The sequence below is a fragment of the Aquarana catesbeiana genome, linkage group LG01, assembly GCF_042186555.1.
Source record: "Aquarana catesbeiana isolate 2022-GZ linkage group LG01, ASM4218655v1, whole genome shotgun sequence".
Classification (NCBI taxonomy): Eukaryota; Metazoa; Chordata; class Amphibia; order Anura; family Ranidae; genus Aquarana; species Aquarana catesbeiana.
The window spans coordinates 250047074-250068019 of NC_133324.1; the positions used below are offsets into that span (position 1 = coordinate 250047074).

The 20946-nt window shown below is 43.3% G+C and overlaps 1 protein-coding gene across 1 annotated transcript; it reads right to left on the bottom strand.

Moving 5' to 3' along the window:
* Positions 1 to 1640: 1640 nt before the first annotated feature.
* Positions 1641 to 8026, bottom strand: UBC (ubiquitin C). Its single transcript, XM_073627866.1, has 2 exons — positions 7870 to 8026; positions 1641 to 3559 (listed from the first exon to the last, which is right to left on the bottom strand). Exon 2 carries the CDS (start codon positions 3554 to 3556, stop codon positions 1727 to 1729), a length of 1830 nt encoding a protein of 609 aa, XP_073483967.1. The 5' UTR covers positions 3557 to 3559; positions 7870 to 8026; the 3' UTR covers positions 1641 to 1726.
* Between the last annotated feature and the right edge of the window lie 12920 nt (positions 8027 to 20946).

Here is a 20946-nt window from a genome sequence, read left to right on the forward strand (position 1 = left end):
TACAGCTCCGATGGATGGCTTCTGCAGGAGGGGGCCATCATCTCACTCAGATGTCAGCTGGGGAGGTCACATGGCCACTCAGCCCCTCCTGTAGTAACCCTGGAAACAGGCCAAGAGTCACATGACTGGCCTCCAAACAGGTATTTTCAACTAGTTTTTGTAAAATAGTGTGGTATGCCAGGCTATAATAAAGGGGCTGGTAGTGACCATTTCAAAGTTTATTTGTACTAATTGCAGCAGAGACAGACAGAACAGAGCTGACATGCAGGGAGGAGAGGGTGAAAGATGAGCGGGTTTGCTGATGACAGGAACGTAAGCTGACCAGTGGTCAGCGCAGAGGGAGGACACAGGAAGTTTCAAACTTTTTTTTTTTTTTTTTACAGTTAAGGGGCAGATTATATAGCACAAGCACTGTGATGTTTAATCCTCTTTAAGGAACTAGGATTTTTTTTTTGCTGAAAAGTTAACACTTAACTTTTTCATCCTGTTAGAGTAGCTCAGTGTCACCAAGGTAACACTACTATTCTGGGGGTGATAAGGGATTCTCTTCTCCACTGTTGCTTATACAGCGATGACTGTATAAGCAATAGTTTTAGCTGTTATGAATGGGTTAACCATTCATGAACAGCTTGCAATCTGATTGGCCAAGCTAATCACTTGGTGCAGGTAACATGTGATTGCTTTGCGCCAATCAGACCACAACAGCAAGCAAGCTTCTCATAAACAGAAAGCCATGACAGGTTTACATGATTGCCATGACCATAGTGATCAAGATACCCGGTTTCTGCAACAGTAATCCTGTTACACAGTAGTTACAGAAGCATGCTCCCAACCCAGAACCGGCTCAACCCGCATTACGACTGAGCCTGCATATGCCCCCCCAGTAAATGTACTGTAGTGAGGGTCAAGTGCTTAGGTTAAATATTAGTATTGCAGAAACACCAATCTTTTACAAATGTCCTTAAGCCAGTTACAAGCAGTGTCAGATCATCACCCAGCAGTAGGAAGTCCTCATAAGCCAGTCTTTAAAGCACCATGGTGGGGAATATTGCAGGCCAAGCTGTTTTTACAACACCTTGCGCACACAAAACATCCTAGGAGTGCCTTTAAAAATACTGAGATTTTACCTTGCAGAGCTGCTGCACTATTTATACAGTCACGCAACACTACCCAAATGAAACATTTTCTTACACACACACACTTTCTTTTGATGGTATTCAATCACCACTAGGTGGTAAGATTTTATTAAATGGGAAAAGGGGGGGGGGGGGGTACTATGCCTCCCAAAAACTTGCTGCTGTACACAATTAGCCCAAGTTCACATTGTTGCATGTTGGAAATCATGCAAGTTCAGCTGAACTTGCACTATTTCAACCCAGCAATACAGTCCAACTCCAGGGGCAATTTGACAGACATCTGTGCGGGTTCTTGCACAGATGTCTATAAACAGCCTCACTACTGCCAAATGCTCAAATCAGAATATTTGTGCAGAGCACACTAAATGGCACTGGAAATATGCTCAGTCCTTGGTGCATGCACTTTATAACCACTTCTACAATTCCAAATCAGTTCTTACTCCCACCTATCACTCTTTATGTAATTGGCATTAATCATACATACATTAAAAAAAGGCAAATACATTTGTGGAATGCAATTACTTTATTGAAACAAAAGTGCAACAGCATGAACTTAAATGAAAGGAAAAGCGGTACTGTGGATTGTCATCTTAAAAGCCACCCCTCAGGCGCAAGACAAGGTGCAGAGTAGATTCTTTCTGAATGTTATAATCAGACAAAGTACGGCCATCTTCCAGCTGTTTTCCTGCAAAAATGAGCCTTTGCTGATCTGGAGGAATGCCTTCCTTATCTTGAATTTTGGCCTTTACGTTTTCAATGGTGTCGCTTGGCTCCACTTCTAGAGTAATGGTTTTACCAGTTAAGGTCTTCACAAATATTTGCATGCCTCCTCTTAGACGGAGAACAAGATGGAGGGTGGATTCTTTCTGGATATTGTAGTCTGAGAGGGTGCGGCCATCTTCTAGCTGTTTGCCAGCAAAAATCAGCCTCTGTTGATCTGGAGGGATACCTTCCTTGTCCTGGATTTTGGCCTTCACATTCTCAATTGTATCACTGGGCTCCACCTCCAAAGTAATGGTCTTTCCTGTTAAGGTCTTCACAAAGATTTGCATGCCTCCTCTTAGACGGAGAACAAGATGGAGGGTGGATTCTTTTTGGATGTTGTAGTCTGAGAGGGTGCGGCCATCTTCCAGCTGCTTGCCTGCAAAAATCAATCTTTGCTGGTCTGGGGGAATGCCTTCTTTATCTTGAATTTTAGCCTTCACATTCTCAATTGTGTCACTCGGCTCAACTTCCAAAGTAATAGTTTTGCCAGTTAGGGTCTTCACAAAGATTTGCATCCCACCCCTCAGTCGGAGGACAAGATGGAGAGTGGATTCCTTTTGGATGTTGTAGTCTGAGAGTGTACGACCGTCCTCAAGTTGTTTCCCAGCAAAAATCAGCCTCTGCTGGTCTGGAGGAATACCTTCCTTGTCTTGAATTTTGGCTTTCACATTCTCAATGGTGTCACTTGGCTCAACCTCCAGTGTAATAGTTTTGCCAGTAAGGGTCTTAACAAAAATCTGCATACCACCCCTCAGACGCAACACCAAGTGCAGAGTAGATTCCTTCTGGATATTGTAGTCTGAAAGGGTACGACCATCTTCTAGCTGTTTGCCAGCAAAAATCAGCCTCTGTTGATCTGGAGGGATACCTTCCTTGTCCTGGATTTTGGCCTTCACATTCTCAATTGTATCACTGGGCTCCACCTCTAAAGTAATTGTCTTTCCTGTTAAGGTCTTCACAAAGATTTGCATGCCTCCTCTTAGACGGAGAACAAGATGGAGGGTGGATTCTTTTTGGATGTTGTAGTCTGAGAGGGTGCGGCCATCTTCCAGCTGTTTGCCTGCAAAAATCAATCTTTGCTGGTCTGGGGGAATCCCTTCTTTATCTTGAATTTTAGCCTTCACATTCTCAATTGTGTCACTCGGCTCAACTTCTAGAGTAATTGTTTTTCCAGTCAAAGTTTTGACAAATATCTGCATACCACCTCTTAGGCGGAGAACCAGGTGGAGAGTGGATTCTTTTTGGATGTTGTAGTCTGAGAGAGTGCGGCCATCTTCTAGTTGCTTTCCTGCAAATATCAGCCTCTGTTGATCAGGTGGGATACCTTCCTTATCTTGGATTTTGGCCTTCACATTCTCAATGGTATCACTTGGCTCCACCTCCAGAGTTATGGTTTTACCAGTCAAGGTCTTAACAAATATTTGCATCCCACCACGAAGACGAAGAACTAGGTGCAAAGTTGACTCTTTCTGAATATTATAGTCAGAAAGTGTACGGCCATCTTCTAACTGCTTTCCAGCAAAGATTAATCTCTGCTGGTCAGGTGGGATCCCTTCTTTGTCTTGAATTTTAGCCTTGACATTTTCAATGGTGTCACTTGGTTCAACCTCAAGGGTGATGGTCTTCCCCGTAAGTGTTTTCACAAATATCTGCATGGTCTACAAGAAAAAAAAAAAAAAAAGTCAGATAAACAAGGTTGACCATATTTATGAAGACAAAAAAAAAAAAAAAAAAAAGTCTGGCCTATTGCCACCCAACACTGAGGGCACATCAACATTCCTGCAAGGTTAGCACAAGTGCATTAATGTACATCCATTTAAGCAAACAATTTGCCTTAAAGTGATTGTAAGGTCTTTTTTCTTCTAGCACAATAACAAATGTGTTATGGTTTTGCACAGAGCAGCCCAGATAACCCTCCTTGGATCCCTGTTTGGAGCTCCTGGCCCCTCCCTCCCGTTGACTGCCCCCACAGCTAGCTATGGGACACACAAGCTGTAGCTCCGTATATCCATTCAGACAAGGAGCTGCCATTTGGTCCCACCCTCTCCTGATTGGCTAACCAAGTTTGACTGACAGCAGCGGGAACCAATGGTGGCACTGCTGTGTCTCAGCCAATACCAGACACTCGTGGACATTGCTGGATAGAGGGGGCTCAGGTGGGCTGCTGCACAGAAGGCTTTTTATTTTTAATGCATAAGGAGAAAAAAAAAAAAAACCCACACACACCTGCCTTCACAACCCCTTAAACATACATGGATTAATACAGTCAATGTACTGAAGTCAGACCCAAATGGGCCCAAAGTTCTTTTTCCAGTGTATAATATCTATCCATACGCAAGCCACCTGAAATACAGGTCCCTGGGGTCCCTCAGCGGCACTCCTCCCCACATCAAGTGTCCAAATTGGAGAAGCCCTTTCCTACGGTAGACACCCATGCAGGTGCGCTCCTGAGTCCTGCATCTGTGTTAATTCACAGAATGCAGGCTCCGCCCCTGCTTCATTGGATTTGATTGACAGCAACGGGAGCCAATTGCTGCGCTGCCATCAATCTATCCAATCACGACACAGATGTGCTTGTTGACAATTGAAGGATAAGAGCCAGGCAAGTAAGACGGGGGCTTCAGCACCACAGGTTTTTCAACCCCTTTAAGTCAGCAGCTACACTTTGTAGCTGCAAACTTAAAAAAAAAAAAAACATAAATTGGAACACCACTTTAAGTTTAGATGAGGTCTTGACCTAAAATTATTGCTCTCATTTTAGCCTGAGAACGGGAAATTACATCAGAGGTCACTCCAGTCCTCCATGTGCGAGAGATATGATATATAGATATATCAAAAAATACCAGGGTTATGGCAGCTAGCTGCTGTCATAACCCTGGTATTTATGATCAAATGATGTATTTTTACTATGGGACTGTCAGCAAGTGGTTAGTCAAAACCTACTCCCACCCTTGTTCAAAGCTCATTTTATCTACTCTAAAAAAAATAAAAAAAAAATAAAAGGTTTATACCCATTTTGAAGCCAATTCAGCCACATGATCAGGTCCCAGTGCCAGCTTCAGTGTAGAGGGACAGCTGACAACTGATGCAGGCCCCCCCCCCCCCCCCCCCCCCCAAATATAGTAAGCAAATGGGTGAGAGCCTCACAGGCATTTACAGCAATCTCTCCTCTTCACTGAAGCTGCCACTGGAGAGATCACATGACCAGAGCAGCCTCAGAATTTAGGCATTAGCAACTATTCTTAGACAGGATAGATCAGAGATCTCAAGCTGGTGGCCCTCCAGCTGTTCAGAAATTACAAGTCCCATCATGCCTCTGCGAGTCATGCTTGTAACTGTTAACCTTGCAATGCCTCAGGGGACACGTTTCACAACATCTGGAGGGCCGCCAGTTTGAGACCCCTGGGATAGATAGTATAGGTTTAGCATGAGGGAGAGGGCTTAGCTTTAGTTAAAGAGGAACTGCAGACTGCTCACATAAATTTGTATTTACCCACTTGCCGCCCACCATATAGAAAAATGACGGCAGCAAAGTGGTTTCAATGTCCTGACCAGACATCTTCAGAATATTGAGCTGCTGCATGCCCCCAGGCACTCGTTGCGGGGTATCAATCTGACATCCCGCAACACTGATCTAGGTAAAGAGTCGGAACCACGTGATCAGCCGTGTCCAATCACAGTGTAAACAGAAAGAGCCGGTGATCAGCTTTTTCTCACTCGCATCTGTCAGATGCGAGTAGAGGGACGATCAGCTGCTCCTCCAACAGGGGGGTCTGTGCTGATCGATCAGCACAGCCCTCCCCCCAGGATGTCCACACTGGACCACCAGGGATGCTAATCAGTGCCCACAATGGGCATCACTGATTGGCAGGCATTGTTTGGCACTGATTGGCATCCAGTGACATACATTACATCAGTGCATATGAATGCCACCTCAGTGCCTGTCATCAGTGAAGGAGAAAACTTAAAGCGGAGTTTCGCAAAGAAAAAAAAATTTTTATAGATGTCAGCAGCTGCAAATACTGCAGCTGCTGACTTTTACAATAAGGACACTTACCTGTCCCAGGGTCCAGCGATGTCGGCACCCGAGACCGAACCGTCCCTCGGTCCTCGGGTGCTGCCGCCATTCTCACTATGGGAATCAGGAAGTGAAGCGTTGCGGCTTCACTGCCCGGTTCCCTACTGCGCATGACGCGCGTCTGCACTGGTCCCCGTTGTGTTGTGGGAACTGTGTATTTCCCACAACAGGGGTGGGCGGGGGTTTTGCGGCTAGCTATTCCCGGAAGTGGGTGCAGATACCTGTATTATACAGGTATCTGCACCCCCCTCAAGGTGCCAATTGTGACACCGGAGGGGGGGGGGGGGTCCGATGAGCAGAAGTTCCACTTTAGGGTGGAACTCCGCTTTAAAGTGGTTTGGGCAAGGTGTATTGTGCCCAGTATTGAAGTGGTATAAAAAAAAATTGCCATTATGAAGCTTCCCTCTAACCACTTGGCATATTTAACATATTCTGTACTTGCCAAATATGCTGCAGAAACCTCCCTCCAGTCTGGCTGCATCCATTGCAGCTGAAGCCAGCCCATTTACAGAGGCACACCTCCAGCTCTGATTGGTTCTCTTATGACTCATCTCCCTTCCTGGAGTTCTGTCGAGAAGTGCCCCCCCATCAAATAGTGCACGCGCATGACAGAGCTGCACTTTAGCTGATTTGCCGATTAACTGGAGTGATGTGACCAGGGCACAAAACACACATCGTAGGAGGCATCTCTCAATGGGAGATACCATTTCACAGCCACAATTGGAACCTATACAAGCGGGGGGGGGGGGGGGGGGGGGGGGTTGGCAGGCTGGAGTTGCTGACCATAGTTGGCACATTGTGCCTCGCTGTTACGTGGCAGCTTTACAGTGTGCTGATGGGGTTCGGTTTTGCCTGTGTGAAAGGCAGGTTGCAACACAGACAAAAGCAGCTCAACACAGCCACTAAGCCGCCCTCCAGCAGCAGTGATGCAGTCTCCCCCACTGTTTGTATAGGTTGAAATTGTGCCTATGAAATGGTACCTCCCTACGATGTTCACATGCACCCTGGTTACGTCAGCCCAGCTGATCTCAGCTGTTGTGCTGTTCTGTATGGCGCATGCGCAGTACATCCCAGGCACTATTCGAAGGGGGGGCAATTTGACAAAACACCAACTCAGTAGAGAGTTGTGCATGATACCATACGCCTAGGCTCTTTACCAGACAAGAAACAGGAAGTGGGAGAATATATATTTTACTGGCAAGAAAAAAAAAAAAATAAATAAAGTTACTATCCAAAGTTAATACAAGGGCAGAAGATTTAATAAATGGAACGTTAAACAAAAGACTGAAGATCCACTTTCAAATGTTGACTGAACTTGCCCTTGAAATGTTTATAGCCATGTGAACGTAGCCTAAAAATTGTATCAACTTCAGCTACAATTACTACACACAAAGAGGCTTTTTTTAGACTCTCTGCCAGAAAACACCCACTGGCTCAAAAGCCTCTGTCGTTATACAATGTTTTAAAAAAAAAAAAAAAAAAAAAAAAAACCCCCACACACCCCAATTCAATCCTAAGGAAGAAATACAATTTTAATCGGCCATGAACACAGCCACTCCCCGCACCAGGCCCCTCCCACCATCCTCCTCCATCTACCGTTAGTAATGGCGGGCTCCGTCTGCCTGCGCACATCTATAACCAGCCCTCTCCCCACCAATAACTCACACAACCACGGGAAACGTATATAAAAATTGAAGAAACTTAAGAGCCTATTGTGAGCACACAATGAAGCCAAATGGCGCCTAACCTCACACGAAAATAAAAAAAAATTATATATATATATATATATATATATAAAACACAACCCCCCCACTGTGCTGCCTACAGTCCCTAGACGTTCATACAATGCCACAAATACTACGAACTCCCGCTGTGTGGCCGGTCACTTACTGCAATGGTTTCTCCAACACGTCCTGCTTCCCGAAGTCGCCAGAAAGATGATGCGTCACTAGATCAGCCGCTCAGTTTTTATAGTCCGTTTATGTATCCTTCCGCTAAACCGGCCCCGGGGTCTATTTGACATTGGAGTGTAAAGAAAAAGTCTCGTATGTTACCCTGGTGTGTAGTACGATCGTGCTGCGCTATAATGCTCACTATGGATACGCATTTGATACAAGCAAAATATGTATATTTATATGGTAGAAGGCTGGGGTCCGGCGCACGGATACACCAAGCTGTATGTGAGGCGTACATAGCCGGCTCATGATTGGCTGACCCTCATGTACAGTAGAGGGAAGGTGCTGGAACAGGGCGCTCTTTTGGCGCCGTGAATGTTCCTTTGTGTCCTCTGAGAATATATGTACATAAAGGGGACTAATAGACAGCCCTGTATATGGAGACATTGTTTTCTCCATTGTAGCTCTGTGTTATACTGGAGGAGAAATATAAACCCCCCGGGGAGGGGGGTGTACAGGGCCCTCATAACATCCTATCCTTTGTTGCTTAGTCATGAGGATATGTCTGCAGTCTGTGTGCACGACCTTCATATTAATGGCTCCTACTCAGATCACTGACTCCCACAGCACACTATCACCTCAGTGCTGGTGTATCATAGAAAATCACGGAGTCCTTCATACTACACGGAATATACAATAAAAACATGGAGGAAGTCATCTTTATTACAAAGGCTCAATGCTGTGCCGCAAAAAGACGCTAGGCCACATTCGCACAGGAGACCAGGTCTGGAGAGAAGCGACCAGTGGGTCCTTGTGCCTAGAATCACACGTGTATACCAACATGTGTGTGCTAGGAGTCTGTACAGAGAAATGACAGGCCAATAGGAGTCTGCACAGAACAATGACAGGCCCATAGGAGTCTGTGCAGAGCAATGAGAGGCTGATAGGAGTCTATACAGAGCAATGACAGGCTGATAGGAATCTGTACAGAGAGATGACAGGCCCATAGGAATCTGTACAGAGCAATGACAGGCTGATAGGAGTCTGTACAGAGAGATGACAGGCCCATAGGAGTCTGTACAGAGCAATGACAGGCCCATAGGAGTCTGTACAGAGAAATGACAGGCCGATAGGAGTCCGTACAGAGAAATGACAGGCCTATAGGAATCTGTACAGAGCAATGACAGGCTCATGGGGAAATAAAGGAAAGGCCATATTGGCCGCCTTTCCTCATGGGATTGTGGCATCGGCATTTAAAAGAGTATTAGGAATAGGTATTGCAGGTAAGGTTAAATTTGATTGGCTGTTTAGGGTCAGGTGATTCAGAGGTTATAGAAGGTTAATAGACTATTAGGGATTGGGCAGTTAAGGTCAGGTGTCATAGAAGAATCTAGAAGGTTAAATAGTATAGCAATGATTGGGCAATTTTAGTCAGGTGTTTTAGAAGGTTCTGGAAGGTCAAGAGGCCAGTTAGGATTGGTCAGTAAAGGTCATATGACCTTTAGAATATTCCAGAAGGGATCCTATAGCCTATTTAAGGGAAATTTCCAGTCAGGATTGTGCCAGTCGCCAGAGAAATTACAGCATTAGGAGCTCAGGCAGAAGTAGCCATAATACTGGTTTCAGTGTTTTGCTGGCGGAATGAAGACTCTAATTCGTCAATTATTAGAAAGAGCAGAGGCGGCTGGAGGAGAAGAATGGATTCGTTCTTGCCTTGCCTTACCTGGGGGTCAAGACTCCGGGGAAGATCAGCAGCCACAATGGAGAGGCAATAGGGGAACCCAGTTTGGTTCCTCTGACTAGTACAGCAGCCGGCATTCCTATCACTGTGCGGTGTGCTTCACCTCTGTTTTCTGAAGAAGTCAACAAAGTTAGTAATAATGATGGTGAGTTGTCAGCTGTCTCAAAGCTTTCTGAATTGTCTTCTTCTTTACAGCAGCTTATTGAAGTTATGCGTGCTCACACAACATCTCAGACAAGGATGCCCAGTAGCAGGGATGATAGTACAGCAGAGGTCTGGTCGGCTGTTTTAAATGAAAAAAGCACTATGCCTCAGAAGGCTATTGTTTCACAAGAGGTTGTCAACACAGTGGACACTGGGCCTGAGAAAGGGTTCAGGGAGTGCATGCCTTGTTTTATCTCTCCTCTGGGTTTTCATCTTTCTTCCTCTTTGCGGGGGAAAATCTGGAGAGAGGAATTTATTGATCTAAATTTAGTTCTTCCTCTTTCTAGAGAATTTCCGAAATATGAGAGGAGGGATGAAAAGCCGGAGGATGATCGCCGTAAACCATTAATTAAATCATTTTACAGCTGGCTGCAAGCATTTTGTATTTATGCCAGTGTTTTATGTGAGAAATGCCCATCCAAAAGCTCTTTACTATTTCAACATATTGACATTATTTTAGAGGCTTACAAAAGTTTTAGTGGGTTTTCCTGGTTGGCTTATGATGAGGCTTTCAGACAAAAGTTGGCAGTACAACCCTCTTTACAATGGGGGTCTAAGGACGTAGGTCTCTGGTTGAATTTATTTTTACCTCAGAGACAGACTTTTTCGCAAAAAAGTGCAATTAATACGGTTTCCAATTCGACTACAAGTACTAATTATAAGAAAGGTTTGTGTTTTGCATACAATGATAGTCATTGTAAATGGTTAACTGCATGCAAATATAAGCATGAATGTGCTTTTTGCTCCGGAAATCACCCAATCTCTAAATGTTTTCGGAAGCTTCAAGCAAGCTAAAAGGAAAGTTTTTTCAAAAGCAATCACGCCAGTGAAGTTTCCAAGAATTCTTCCTTGGCTTCGGGTTTATCCAAACCTTCAGATGGCATCTCTGCTAATTGAAGGTTTCTCTGTCGGGTTTTCATTACCAAAGTTTCAAGGTAAGGGTTGTACACAGGTAAAAAATTTGAAATCTGTAAACGATTACCCTCATTTACTGCGTAAAAAATTATTAAAAGAAGTGGAAGCAGGCAGGATGGAGGGTCCTTTTGATAGCCCCCCTTTTGATGATTTTCGGATTTCTCCATTGGGCTTGATTCCTAAAAAAGAACCGAATGAATTTCGGCTCATACATCACCTGTCATTCCCTTTTGGTAGCTCATTAAATGATCAAATTGATAGTGATTCAGTGACAGTTTCTTATACATCTTTTGACACAGCAGTAGCTAAACTGCGTTCATTAGGGGTTAATGCACTAATGGCGAAGGCGGATATAAAATCTGCTTTTCGGCTTCTTCCTTTGCATCCTGATTGCTTTAGCTCATTAGGTATTAATTTCGAGGAAAAATTTTATTTCGACAAAGCCCTGCCTATGGGTTGTTCTATTTCATGTTTTTATTTTGAAGCTTTCTCCACCTTTTTAGAATGGGTGGTAGGTAAAGTAACTGCCTCTGACGGTTTTATCCACTATCTGGATGATTTTTTATTCATGGGAAGGGGTGGTGAGAACGATTGTTTGCATTTATTAAAATCGTTTCAAGGAATATGCGATTATTTTGGTATTCCTTTGGCGGCAGAAAAGACCATTTTTCCAACTTGTTGTATTGAGTTTTTGGGGATAACTTTAGACACTATAAACATGGAATTTAGATTGCCCAATGAGAAAATTTATAGACTTAATCAACTTTTGAGGTTATTCTTGAGAAAACGTAAAGTAACTTTAAAGGAGATGCAATCGTTGTTAGGTCAGTTAGCATTCGCAACAAGAATTTTACCTATGGGTAGGGTTTTTTCCAGAAGATTGTACATGGCTATTTCTGGTTTAAAAAATCCGTCATCCCATGTTAGAATTACTATGGACATCAAGCAAGATTTAATGGTTTGGTTACAATTTCTGGAAAAGTTTAATGGTAGAGCTCTATGGCAACAGGACTTTATTATAGATAGTGACTTTAAACTATCAACTGATGCTGCTGGATCGGTTGGTTTTGGGACAATTTGGGGAAATCATTGGTGTTCCTCGACCTGGCCAACCAGGTGGATCACGAATGGTTTTTGCAAAAACAGTGTTCTGCTAGAGCTTTTTCCTATTATAGTATCGTTAGAACTATGGGGTTATTACTTTAGGAATAAGAGGTTGTTAGTTAGCAACTGACAATAAAGGTGTTGCTTTTGCGGTTAACAGCCTTTCTTCCAAATCGCCTTCGGTGGTCGCTTATTTGCGACATTTAGTTTTTCTATGCCTCCGATGGAACGTTTGGATAAAGGCTAAGTATATTCCAGGTAAGACTAATATAATTGCCGATGCTCTATCTCGCTTACAGATGGAACGATTTTTCGAATTAATGCCAGAGGTGGATGTGGTGGGGTCACTTTGCCCGTCGCATCTGTGGGATCTGATTTGATATCTCAGAATATTAAGAATTCTGTAGCCCCTTCTACTTGGAAGAATTATACTTCTTCGTGGCTTTTGTGGTCTAATTTCTTATTAGCTTTGAACGTTACTGTTTCGGAATATTCCGAAAATATTGTGCTGCTATTTCTTCAATCGTTAATTCAGAAGGAATACTCCTGGTCTCATATTTGCAAAACGTTATCGGGAATTTCTTTCTTTTTGCGCCTTTACAGCCTGGCTCCTTGTCATAGTTTTTTCTCGGTGAGACAGGTTTTAAAGGGATATAAGAGGAAAAATTTTAAGAAGGATAGTAGATCTCCGATAACACCTGATATGTTGTCAAGACTTTGTATGGCAACGGGGTATGTATGTTCGTCAAATTATGAAGCTGCATTTTTTTCTTCGGTTTTTACATTAACGTTTTTTGCTGCGTTTCGGATTTCCGAAGTTTTACCTTGTTCTAAGACAAGTACATCAGGAATGTTATCATCAAATGTTCAGTTTTTATCGGATGGTCTGCGCATTTTCCTGCGTTTTAGTAAAACGGACCCTCTAGGTTTAGGGGCCTGGATAAATTTAAAAGAATGCACGGATGTTAATATTTGTCCAGTTAAAACTTTACGTTTTTATTTTGAATTACGGCCTAATATTTCCGAATTTTTATTTATTCACGAGGATGGTTCTCCTTTAACTGTTTATCAATTTTCGGCAGTTTTAAAAAGATGTTTGGTGTATTTACGTCTGAGTCATTTAAAGATCACATGTCATTCATTTAGAATAGGAGCGGCTACTGAGGCCGCTCGAATCGGTTTACAAGATAATATCATCAAAAAAATAGGAAGATGGAGTTCTAATTCTTTTCAATTATACATTCGTCCTTATTAAATTGTTATTTTGTTTCAGGTCCTCACCGCACAGTGTGGATTGTGGGCCATTATTTTGTTTTTTGGGCACAACAGAGAGCAGCTCATAGAATATACTCTGAAAATCTAGGACTGGATCCTTCCTCTTTTCGCATTCATTGGTATGGACGGAGGGGTATGTTATGGGAAGATTTGGTTTTCGAGTTAGGTAGATTATATGCTTTATATACTTCTCCGGATATAATTGTAATTCATCTTGGTGGTAATGATATTGGGAAAGTGAAGACTTTAGATTTGATTTCTTCCGTGCAGGACACATTTAGATTTTTGCGGATCAATTCACCAAACACGGTTTTGGTCTTTTCAGAAATCATTCCACGTTTATGTTGGTCTAATTCTTTAGTTTTTAAATCTCTAAACAAAGTTAGGAAAAGGATAAATAGGGCTATGGAGAAATTTTTAGTCCCCAATTTAGGTTTGTCGTTTCGTCATATGGAACTGGAAGGAAACTTACCAGGTTTGTATAGATTTGACGGCATTCATTTATCTGAGGTAGGCTTAGATATTTTTAATTCTGATTTGCAAACATGCATAGAGTCGGCCGCGGTCTGGGGTTCTGTGGACATGAGAGTTGATGGTATCAACTCTCCTGTCGTTTGGGAGATTTAAGAAGAAGATTTGATGATAAATGCTGATTCAGCTCGAGTCTCAGTGGCTGGGTTGAGTATGGTTTATGGTTAAAATAAAGTTTGGTTGAGAATATGCTTTATGAGAATGGATTTGATGTTATAAATAAATTTGGTTTGGTATTAAAAATAAAATAAAACCAATAAATCAGGCCGTGGCCAATTTTATCCAATAAATAGAATAAAGAATTATTATTATAATGAAATGGGTGTATGGTCTGTTTATTTATTTGCTATGCATGTTTTGTAATTTTGCATGATGCCTACTATCCCATGGGGAAATAAAGGGAAGGCCATATTGGCCGCCTTTCCTCTTGGGATTGTGGCATCGGCATTTAAAAGAGTATTAGGAATAGGTATTGCAGGTAAGGTTAAATTTGATTGGCTGTTTAGGGTCAGGTGATTCAGAGGTTATAGAAGGTTAATAGACTATTAGGGATTGGGCAGTTAAGGTCAGGTGTCATAGAAGAATCTAGTAGGTTAAATAGTATAGCAATGATTGGGCAATTTTAGTTAGGTGTTTTAGAAGGTTCTGGAAGGTCAAGAGGCCAGTTAGGATTGGTCAGTAAAGGTCATATGACCTTTAGAATATTCCAGAAGGGATCCTATAGCCTATTTAAGGGAAATTTCCAGTCAGGATTGTGCCAGTCGCCAGAGAAATTACAGCATTAAGAGCTCCCCGCCCTAACCCCCCCCCCCCCCCCGTCGCGGCCAAAGATTTATGTGGTGGCTCCCTTTGGTGAATAATCAAAGGGGAGATTTAAGAAGAAGATTTGATGATAAATGCTGATTCAGCTCGAGTCTCAGTGGCTGGGTTGAGTATGGTTTATGGTTAAAATAAAGTTTGGTTGAGAATATGCTTTATGAGAATGGATTTGATGTTATAAATAAATTTGGTTTGGTATTAAAAATAAAATAAAACCAATAAATCAGGCTGTGGCCAATTTTATCCAATAAATAGAATAAAGAATTATTATTATAATGAAATGGGTGTATGGTCTGTTTATTTATTTGCTATGCATGTTTTGTAATTTTGCATGATGCCTACTATCCCATAGGAGTCTGTGCAGAGCAATGACAGGCTGATAGGAGTCTGTACAGAGCAATGACAGGCCCATAGGAGTCTGTACAGAGCAATGACAGGCCAATAGGAGTCTGTACAGAGCAACGACAGGCCGATAGGAGCCTGTACAGAGCAACGACAGGCCGATAGGAGCCTGTACAGAGCAACGACAGGCCAATAGGAGTCTGTACAGAGCAACAACAGGCCTATAGGAGTCTGTACAGAGAGATGACAGGCTGATAGGAGTCTGTACAGAGCAATGACAGGCCGATAGGAGTCTGTACAGAGAGATGACAGGCCCATAGGAGTCTGCACAGAACAATGACAGGCCCATAGGAGTCTGTGCAGAGCAATGACAGGCTGATAGGAGTCTGTTCAGAGAGATGACAGGCCCATAGGAGTCTGTACAGAGAAATGACAGGCCCATAGGAATCTGTACAGAGCAATGACAGGCCCATAGGAGTCTGTACAGAGCAATGACAGGCCCATAGGAGTCTGTACAGAGAAATGACAGGCCAATAGGAGTCTGTGCAGAGCAATGACAGGCTGATAGGAGTCTGTACAGAGCAATGACAGGCCCATAGGAGTCTGTACAGAGCAATGACAGGCCAATAGGAGTCTGTACAGAGCAACGACAGGCCCATAGGATACTGTACAGAGCAATGACAGGCCGATAGGAGTCTGTACAGAGCAATGACAGGCCCATAGGAGTCTGTACAGAGCAACGACAGGCCAATAGGAGTCTGTACAGAGCAACGACAGGCCGATAGGAGCCTGTACAGAGCAACGACAGGCCAATAGGAGTCTGTACAGAGCAACAACAGGCCTATAGGAGTCTGTACAGAGAGATGACAGGCTGATAGGAGTCTGTACAGAGCAATGACAGGCCGATAGGAGTCTGTACAGAGAGATGACAGGCCCATAGGAGTCTGCACAGAACAATGACAGGCCCATAGGAGTCTGTGCAGAGCAATGACAGGCTGATAGGAGTCTGTTCAGAGAGATGACAGGCCCATAGGAGTCTGTACAGAGAAATGACAGGCCCATAGGAATCTGTACAGAGCAATGACAGGCCCATAGGAGTCTGTACAGAGCAATGACAGGCCCATAGGAGTCTGTACAGAGAAATGACAGGCCAATAGGAGTCTGTGCAGAGCAATGACAGGCTGATAGGAGTCTGTACAGAGCAATGACAGGCCCATAGGAGTCTGTACAGAGCAATGACAGGCCAATAGGAGTCTGTACAGGGCAACGACAGGCCCATAGGATACTGTACAGAGCAATGACAGGCCGATAGGAGTCTGTACAGAGCAATGACAGGGCCATAGGAGCCTGTACAGAGCAACGACAGGCCAATAGGAGTCTGTGCAGAGCAACAACAGGCCTATAGGAGTCTGTACAGAGAGATGACAGGCTGATAGGAGTCTGTACAGAGCAATGACAGGCCGATAGGAGTCTGTATAGAGAAATGACAGGCCCATAGGAGTCTGTACAGAGAAATGACAGGCCCATAGGAATCTGTACAGAGCAATGACAGGCCCATAGGAGTCTGTACAGAGCAATGACAGGCCGATAGGAGTCTGTACAGAGCAACAACAGGCCGATAGGAGTCTGTATAGAGCAATGACAGGCCGATAGGAGTCTGTACAGAGCAATGACAGGCCAATAGGAGCCTGTACAGAGCAACGACAGGCCAATAGGAGTCTGTACAGAGCAACAGCAGGCCGATAGGAGGCTGTACAGAGAGATGACAGGCCGATAGGAGTCTGTACAGAGAGATGACAGGCCCATAGGAGTCTGCACAGAACAATCACAGGCTCATAGGAGTCTGTGCAGAGCAATGACAGGCTGATAGGAGTTTGTACAGAGCAATGACAGGCCGATAGGGGTCTGTACAGAGAGATGACAGGCCCATAGGAGTCTGTACAGAGAAATGACAGGCCCATAGGAATCTGTACAGAGCAATGACAGGCCCATAGGAGTCTGTACAGAGCAATGACAGGCCCATAGGAGTCTGTACAGAGAAATGACAGGCCGATAGGAGTCTGTACAGAGAAATGACAGGCCTATAGGAATCTGTACAGAGCAGTGACAGGCCCATAGGAGTCTGTGCAGAGCAACGACAGGCCGATAGGAGTCTGTACAGAGAGATGACAGGCTCATAGGAGTCTGTACAGAGCAATTACAGGCCGATAGGAGTCTGTACAGAGAGATGACAGGCCCATAGGAGTCTGTGCAGAGCAATGACAGGCCGATAGGAGTCTGTACAGAGCAATGACAGGCCGATAGGAGTCTGTACAGAGAGATGACAGGCCCATAGGAGTCTGTACAGAGAAATTACAGGCCCATAGGAATCTGTACAGAGCAATGACAGGCCCATAGGAGTCTGTACAGAGCAATGACAGGCCCATAGGAGTCTGTACAGAGAAATGACAGGCCGATAGGAGTCTGTACAGAGAAATGACAGGCCTATAGGAATCTGTACACAGAAATGACAGGCTGATAGTAGTCTGTGCAGAGCAATTATAGACTGAACAGGAGCTGCTGCTGTACAAATGTATCTGCATATCCAATGGCGACCTATGGTTAGGAACAAATGTCTGAGCCCAGATGCAGCTTTTCTGCTCCAGGGTCACTAATCTGTCTCTTACCACAGGTCACCATGGGAAGTGCAGATACATGTGAACAGTTGCAGCTCCTGTCAGCCTGTCATTGCTCTGTATAGGCTGTCAGGCCACAGCTCTTTGTATACATTTGTGATCCCAGCTGCAAAAATCTAATTGCCCATGTGAATGTAGACTAGTCACAAATAGTCATTTACAGTGCCTTGAAAAAGTATTCCTATCCCTTGAAGTTTTCCACATTTTGTCATGTTACAACCAAAAACGTAAGGCCCCTTTCACACCGGCACCGTCAGTTTAGCCACGTTAAAAACGTATCAGTTCTTATCCGTTGCTTCATCCGTCTTCATCCGTCATCCGTTCCGTTATTCTCCGTTTTCATCCGTCTTCCGTTCCGTTATTCTCCGTTTTCATCCGTCTTCCGTTCCGTTAATATCCGTTTTCATCCATTAATGTACACGTTTACATCCGTTTTTTCATCCGTTTTTGTATCTGTTTTCATCCGTTTACAGCAGTTTCCTTGCATTTAAGGAAATTACCTAGAAAGCCTTGCTCCTCCCATCCTACATTGCCATGCGTGAACAATTTGCCGACTACACTTTCTATCTCCATCAGAAGTTTCATGGCAGTACCAATATATATAAATAATGCAGTGCAAATTTAAATGTATTAATTCGTTAATTTGGGTATTTCCTTGTGTTTTGATAGCATAAAAAGACACAAAAGCACATGATATGTTCAAAACAGTTTTAGTTTTATTATTCTGCATAACCCTTTTAAAATAAAGGTTTTTTCACTTTGAATTATTTCTTCAAAACGGATCTTAACTGATCGGAGGTTGATTGACGTAGCTTTGTACGTTAAAAAAAACGGATAACAACGGAAGCGGAGGTTAACTGATGGTAACGGATGGTCATCCGTTTGCCCATAGGAATGCATTGTCGTCCGTCGATGGATGGAAGAAAAACGGATAGACGGTCCGTCCGTGTGAAAGGGGCCTAAATGTATTTTATTGGGATTTTATGTGATAGACCAACACAAAGTGGCACAAAATTGTGAAGTGGAAGGCCACAATGTTTACAAATAAATATGTGAAAAGTGTGGGAGGCATTTGTGTATTCAGCCCCCTTTACTCTGATACCCCTAACTAAAATCTAGTGGAACCTTCCGTGGGTGACAGACTAGTCACAAGTGAATACAGATCCCACAGAGGCGATCCCTGCAAAACTTTGGGCACTTTCTCCTGCAGAGGGTGCCCATATTGTCAATACGTGGACAGGCGTCATAATATATCTTTACCAAATGGACACCATTTTCGTCCCAAGCACTATATCAACTGCAAGACTCCCGTCGTAGTATTTCAGCTGCATACCCAACACTGTGTATATATATATATATATATATATATATATATATATATATAGATTTATTTTGTTTCCAGATCATCATCCCCCATCATGTCCTTGTAGTCCCCTCTTGTTTGTAAACTTGCTGGCTGCCTATTCCCTTTTTTACCACCAGGTGGCTTTCCAGCACCGTCTTGGGCTGTGTTGCTGTATGCAGACACCCGGCGGGCGGGCTCCACTGGAGCAGGGCGGGCATTGGACAAACTGTCCATGCCCTGCTTCGCTGCATCCACAGGAGCCTATGTGCGCCTTCGCCGCTGTCTGATCGACGAGCGGCGGGCGTTCTCTTTCTCCCGCCGGTGACGTGGAGACGCGTGACGCCATCACGCCCCTAGGGGCGTAGCTACGCCGCGCACCCCTACGTCAGAGGGACGCTCTGACCTCCGCGATCAGCTGTAAAGCACACAGCTGATCCGGCGGAGTACACCACCTGATTGGTCCACACCAATCTGAGTAGGTACAATAAGACTTACGCTCGCGCACCCTGTGTCAGTCTTTCGGCTGCAGTCTGGATGTCAGCTGTGTGTTACATTCTAAAGGTAAACCTTACTCCCATACTAGCTATCATATGGACATGGTTTCTATCCAGGTGTCTGCTCTGGCTAGCTAGCAACTCTTTATTTTATTACTCTACCTATTACCAGGTGAACCTAATTATTCTTTTTGTTATGACTTCCCCCACAGTGGTTATACTTGTTTGCCGCTGTGAAACCAGGCGTCCCTTGTGAATGCATCCCGCTCCCCAGCCTATGGATACACGGCTAATCTTTATGCCGTGTCTATGGATTTACGCAGCCAGCTTGTATTCCCCCCTCTGCTCTTATCTTCTGTTTGTTTAAGGAGTCAATGACATATATGTAAGTATTCTACATCATTTTTCATGATATAATCAGGCTCCAAACTATATTGTTGATGCCTATACTATAATGAATTATGTATCCATTATACACATATACATTTATGTTACAGATACAACAATAATATACCCATTTATAAATTTCCCCTGAAGAAGGAAAAGTACACTTTAATGCAACTTTCCGAAACATGTCGGGATATATGCTGTGCAATTCAAATAGAGTTTAACTCATCTTGAGCAACACTTTGGATTACCAGCTTTGGGTGATATATATATATATATATGTGTAAACCAATTTTGATGTTTAGCATTGACGCAATTTTGTATTGTATTGTGTTTGAAATTGTTTCTACAATTTTATATTTTTGTACATTAATAAAGTTGGCATTTTTCTTGCCTTTTATACTCATCTACTCCCTATTTATTCTTTCCTGCCCTTTAAAGTCCAAAGGGGCGTCCTTTGAATGCATCTCCTTGCATTTCTTTTTCATATAGTGGAACCAATTGCCTTCAGAAGTCACCTAATTAGTAAATAGAGTCCAACTGTGTGTAATTTAATCTTAGTATAAATACAGCTGTACTGTGAAGCCCTCAGAGGTTTGTAAGAGAACCTTAATGAACCAGCATCATGACGGCCAAGGAACACACCAGACAGGTCAGGGATAAGGTTGTGGAGAAGTTTAAAGCGGGGTTAAGTTATAAAAAAAAAATCCCAAGCTTTGAACATCGAATGGAGCACTATTCAATCCATCATTCGAAAACAGAAAGAGTATGGCACAACTGCAAACCTACCAAGACATGGCCATCCACCTAAACTGACAGGCTGGGCAAGGAGAACATTAACCGCTTAAGGACCGGAAGGATTTGCCCCCTTAACGACCAGGCCATTTTCTGCGATATGGCACTGTGTCGCTTTAACTGACAATTGCGCGGTCGTGCAAAGTTGTATCCAAACAAAATTTATGTCCTTTTTTCCCACAAATAGAGCTTTCTTTTGGTGGTATTTTTTATTTTTGTGCTATAAACAAAAAAAAGAGCGACAATTTTGAAAAAAAAGAGCGACAATTTTGAAAAAAAAACAATATTTTTTTACTTTTTGCTATAATAAATATCCCCCCAAAAAATGTAAAAAAAAAATTTCTTCCTAAGTTTAGGCCAATATATAATCTTCTACATATTTTTGGTAAAAAAAAAAAAAAAAAATTTGCAATAAGCGTGTATTAATTGGTTTGCGCAAAAGTTA

Coding starts and splice junctions, on each gene's coding strand:
- UBC (XM_073627866.1), bottom strand. CDS start 3,556: ATGCAGATATTTGTGAAAACACTTACGGGGAAGACCATCACCCTTGAG.